The sequence below is a fragment of the Palaemon carinicauda genome, chromosome 9, assembly GCF_036898095.1.
Source record: "Palaemon carinicauda isolate YSFRI2023 chromosome 9, ASM3689809v2, whole genome shotgun sequence".
Taxonomy (NCBI): Eukaryota; Metazoa; Arthropoda; class Malacostraca; order Decapoda; family Palaemonidae; genus Palaemon; species Palaemon carinicauda.
The window spans coordinates 136,440,699-136,446,698 of record NC_090733.1 but is presented as its reverse complement, the minus strand read 5'-3'; the positions used below and the strand labels follow the sequence as shown (position 1 = coordinate 136,446,698).

The 6,000-nt window shown below is 33.1% G+C and overlaps 1 protein-coding gene across 2 annotated transcripts in view; it reads right to left on the bottom strand.

Annotated features, from left to right (window-relative positions):
- Positions 1-530: 530 nt before the first annotated feature.
- Positions 531-6,000, bottom strand: part of LOC137647177 (upstream stimulatory factor 1-like) — a 44,882-nt gene continuing 39,412 nt past the window's right edge. For both annotated transcript variants that reach the window (XM_068380462.1, XM_068380463.1), the window contains one exon: positions 531-1,214. In XM_068380462.1, coding sequence (XP_068236563.1) covers positions 984-1,214 — 231 coding nt within the window. In that variant the 3' untranslated portion in view covers positions 531-983. The remainder of the gene's footprint in view (positions 1,215-6,000) is intronic.

Here is a 6,000-nt window from a genome sequence, read left to right as displayed (position 1 = left end):
TTACAGTAATTAAATAAACCATACATACGGTCATTCTAACAACACATCATTATAAAACTGTATAATTTATACAGTATAAAAATACAGTACCTATGTTAATTTCCCTTATTAGCTGAAAATACTTTGTTCAGTAACACAACTTTAAAAACAATATTACCTAAAAAGGTGTCAAATAAATGTATGATTTATCAATAACATAGATCTGGCACGTAGAGTATGAAAAAGAATTCCATAATAGAGAAGTGCTGATAAGGAATTAAGTGTTTTACATCTTGACAGACAAAATGTTTTGCAATGACAAAACTATGCTGGCATGCTATCTCACAAGATATTACATACTATAATATCCAAATGATAAATATAAATCAAATCGGCACAGACTGTTTACATATAACTATATAACAACTCAGCAAAGTTAGTCCGAATACTAAAATCATTTATGACGACAATCAAAATACCATCGAATGACCAGCATAAAAATGCAATAAAACTATATTACATAAAGGATATCATCAAAATGAAACAACAAACAAGGATGCACTTGGCTATTTCCATTTCATGTTACTTATTTATACATTATAGCCTATGAAAGTCATTCTTAATAACCATAAGTTAAAATATACTTTAATAACAGCTTCATATATATACACACAAATAATTCTTGGAACTACTCATGACCGCTAGAGGATAATCAAACTAAGGGCGTGCAAGCCTTTGCTTGTTGAGTTTGTACATGCCCAAATCAAGAACTAAGAAACCTATTTCAGCCGAGATTTCAAAAAAAGGAATACCTAGTCCTTTTCAAACTATGACCATTCTCACATCCCCACTCGCACAAATACACAGGAATCAGCAATGTCTTTTTTTTCTTTTTTTTTCATAATTTATATCACAATTTACAAAAGGACCCTCAAAGAATATGTCCGATGAAAATATCAGACATGGGTCACAAAGGCTTAATCGATTTGAGAGAATAAGAGTAATTAGGGAGGCAAATCACCAAGCAATCTCTGCTGTTGCAATTGCGCTCGCACAATAGCGTTTTCATTTTTCAACGCTGCGTTTTCACTTTTCAAAACTTCTACTTCTTGCTTTAGTAGTTCGAAATCCATGTCTCTTCTTTGAGTTTCTTTCACTTTCTCCATCAACTCCTCATTGTGTTCTCTTAGCTCTGCTATGTAGTCACACGCTTTGGCAAGAATCCCACCTTTGCTCTGCAAAATCAAAACCAGCTCAAGATTACGATATCCTTACCAAAGATATAACTAAACTAACATGCGGGACATGATTCTTCAACTCCCTCATCTCCTTTGCAACTTCAATTAGATACTGTAACTCCTTTAACGTGCTTTGTCTAAATTCTTCACTAGATGGGAAAATATTTTAGTACCGAAGTCAAAACTATGTTTTCACATTCATTAGTGAAATACTGTATTGTAATACCAAAGACTTCAATAAAATAATAATTTAATGTGACTAAAACTACTATTACTTAACTCCCGTAAGTTAAATAAGACTAAATCTAAGCCATGATTGATTGATTTAAGGTTTTCAGGCATCCTGACATCTAGGGTCATTGACGCTGTCTCTAGGCCATGAACAAAGCATCTGGGATGCTATTGTGGTCATTTGTGCTACAACTGACCTCGATTAAAAAGGGAATTTTGAAAATGCACAGCCATAGAAATGTTTCCATACAAGGTATTACAATTTACAGCACCATGTAAACAAAAATAAAGTCTCTATTGAGATGTCAGAAGAGACAAAAAGTACGCCATGTTACTGTAGACGGCAGATTAACTTTGGAGGCCTTTCTAAAAAAAATTTTTGTGGTTGAATTTCTCTAACGGTGACACTTGAAAATTCTCCGACATGAAGACAAATATATTTTTTCAATTCCTGTGATAATCAAAGACCAGAGACCTTCACCAAGGGGCCATATGTATGTATGTATGTATGTATGTATGTACATACATACATACATACATACATATATATATATATATATATATATATATATATATATATATATATATATATATATATATATATATATATATATATATATATATATATATATATATATATATATATATATATATATATATATATATACACATACATACATATATATATATTATATATATATATATATATATATATATATATATATATATATATCATTATACTAATTCACAAAAAGGGAGACAAAAGACAAGAAAAATTATGGCCCAATAAGTTTACTTTGTGATGTATAGAACAATTACAAAGATCATATTAGGCTGAATAGAAAGACAGCTAGACTTTAACCAACCAAGAGAGCAGGTAGGACTTAGAAGCGGGTATTCAACAAATCACCATATCCATGTAATTAACCAGCTAATGGAATAATCAACAGAATATAACAAAGCACTTTGTATAGCATTTATAGACTGAGAAAGCCTTTGATTCTGTTAAAATTTCATCAGTAATGAAAGCCCTTCAAAGACCTGGAATAAATGATTTATGATAAAACACCTCAAGGTACCTATACACAAAGTACAGCAATCCTTAAACTGCATATAGTGAGAAAATCCAAACTAAGAAAGGAGTTAGACAGGGAGACCACATCTCTCCTAAATTATTCACAGCATGCCAAGTTGTTTTCAAGAATTTAGATTGAGAAACTGGGAATTAATATTAATGGGGAATACCTAAACAACTTCAGATTTGCAGACGACACAGTTCTGTTTAGTGAATCATGGAAGGAATTGCAAATGATGATAAAATATTTAAATAGAGAAAGCAGAAATGTAGGACTGAAAATGAATCCGAGTAAAACTAAGATTATGTTCCATAAAAATAATGACAACAAATAAGGGTTATGGATAAACCTTTAAAGATTGTTAATAAATATATGTACGAAAGACAGACGCAGTAATTGTTTCCCCAGGACATGAGACCAAAATTTAAAGAAGGATAAGCAAGGAATCGAGAGCTTCTGATAAACAAAATGAAATTATGAAATGTAAAAGGCCACTTTCTCTAAAAATTAAAGTATTTAATTAGACTGGCCTGCCAGTATCAACTTATGCATTGGAAACTTGGAGTCTTACTACATCCTTAGAACATAAGCTATTTACAACTCAAAAAGCTATGGAAAGAATTAAGGGAATAACACTAAGAGACAGAAAAAGAGCAACATGATATAAGACCAAACTAAAGTAGAGGATATTCTAACATGTAAGAAAAAGAAAGGGACCTGGGCAGGACATATGAGAACAACATATAATAGATTGACGTTAAGAATAACAGAATGGGTCCCTAAATGCTGCTAAGGAAGCAGGGGTAGGAAGAGAAGACGATGGATTGAAGAGCCAAAAAAATCTGTGGGTATAGACTGGCATAGAAAGAACATAAACAGATGGGAGTGGAAGATGTCGGATGCCTTTGTCCTGCAATGGATTAGTTATGGCTGGTGATGATCACGATGATATTTATATATTACAGTATATTTATACAGTAGAACTTTGGTATTCGAGCGTCTTGAAGCTCGAACAAATTGGTTTTCAACTAAAAAGTTAGTGAAAAATGCCACTATTCCTGAACAAATATTCGGTACTTGACCAGAGCAAATAAAATCCCGCTAAGCTGAATGCCATAGTTATGCATTAGCAGCTGTTTCAGGTGAACATAAACATACCCTCTATCTCTTTTTTCGTGTTACACACTGCTATATCTTTGTTTTGCATCCTTTTTTTATATATTTTGATTCATTAGCACTTAAACATGGATCCAAAGAAGAATAAGAGTGAAAGTGGTCAAGTAAAAAGTTAAACGGTGCGAACAACCATTAAACTGGAAAAGGAAACCATTTCCAAGTACGAATACGGAATGCATGTTTCAGAACTTGTTCTCGAATATTCTGTGGCTAAGACAATAATATTGACTATTTTAAAGATTAAATAATAAATGGAGATAATGTTGCTAAAAGAGTGACTACTTTGACGAACCAAGTAATAAAGGTAGTTAATGTTGCTAAAGGTTGGGACTACTTTGACGAACCAAGTAATAAAGGGAGTTAATGTAAAAGGTTGGGACTACTTTGACGAAGTAAAGTAATAAAGGGAGCTGATGTTGCTAAAGGTTGTGACTACTTTCACAAAGAAAAGTAATAAAGGGAGCTATGTTGCTAAAGGTTGTGACTACTCTGACAAAGCAAAGTAATAAAGAGAGCTATGTTGCTAAAGGTTGTGACTACTCTGACAAAGCAAAGTAATAAAGGGAGCTATGTTGCTAAAGGTTGTGACTACTTTGATGAACCAAGTAATAAAGGGAGCTGATGTTGCTAAAAGAATAACTACTATGACAAAGCAAAGGCCTCAGATACATAAGGTAGTGGAGAAGTTGTTACTTCTTTTTACAGATGAGAAACAGTTACGAGGTGATAGCATTAGCAAGGCATTTATTTGAGAAAAGGCACTAGAAATCTATGCTAAGTGGAAGGGGGAGTTCAAGCTTTGAAAAAAATCATCCCCATATCATAAAACTAATAGGCCTGCAAAAATTTTCAATGATAATGTGTTTTATTACCATAGGATTCTGCAAAAAAGCAAACGTAGCAAACATTGGATCACTATTTAATCAAAGAAAAACCTGACAGAAAAGGAATAAAGAAAAAACCCAAACCTCAATTATCATATGATTTTATGGAAGGGGATTCCCTCCTTCGGCAATAACTCCTCCCTTTCTCACCATACTGCCACCCTCTTACGTTGTTATATCACGACCAAAAGGTTGTTTTCTTGTTAAAATGACTTCTAATGTTTCAATTTTTATTGAGAATTTTGTGCGTTATTGTATTTACTGTTTGTGTAAAAACTACATACTGTAATTGCATTTTTTTAGGATAACATGTCATGCTACTAGCAAATCAATTGGGGCTTGGAATGCATTATTCAATTCTACTGTACATTATTTGTAATGGGTTATAATAATGAATCAGTATTCGAACAAATCTGTGTGACCATCTTTTTGGAACGAATTATAGACGAATACCGAGGTATTAATATATATAAAAATTGAAGGCCGTCATTTAAGCCCAGCCTACAATGAAAAATTGATAAACACAGTTTAAATTGTATTTCATATACCATACTTAATAAACCTTCAAACTATTTACTTCATTGTTTCACATACAAATGTTTTACACTGGAATTTCCCTTAGCTTTATTTTCATATAGATTTATTAATGTATATGTCACTTTTAAAGGTGACTGTCTATTCTTCTTTGTTTTTTGTTTTTTTGTAAATAATAATGTACAAATTATAAGCTATAAAATTCAATATCTATTCACGTTTCAATGACAAAAATCTTGTCAATATTCATAAAAGTAGATGAAATTTTTCTCCAAAAAAAATCATATTTTGAGAAATCAGCATCCAAAGATTTTTGTATTTTGATTGCATAGACGTACAGTATGTATAAGTACTGTATGTGCACCTGTTTTGTCAGTCAACAAAGAGGGAGAGAAACTATGCTTCCTTGCTTGTTGACATAAGTTACAATGGTATTGTTGTTGTTCATCTACACTCCTGAATGACTCGCCAAACATTCATGGAATGCTTGCAGTACCAGAAATGCTTGTAATTGCCATAAAATGTGTGGATGATTTTCGTCTAAACAAACTCCTCATGTGACCCGGTGTGTGCCCTACTCCTCCAACACCTCTGATAACAGTTTTGGGTACATAGGTCAAGAGTCTGGTGTAACACCTTCAGTGAGGTTTTCTTTGTCCATACACCAGATAAGATCAGCCTATACCTTCTGTCCCAGTGAAACAGGATATCTGCTCAAGGGATGCCTGGGGCAGACCAATGATCCTTCAAACACAACTGAAGGGATCTCTGACGGAGAGGCCTGTGAGGAACGATCTTCTCCGACGAAGAAATACGAACAAGGAAATGTAGCCGAGAAATGGCACGAAACGGCTAAGCTACCTCTAAGCTTACCGATGCAAC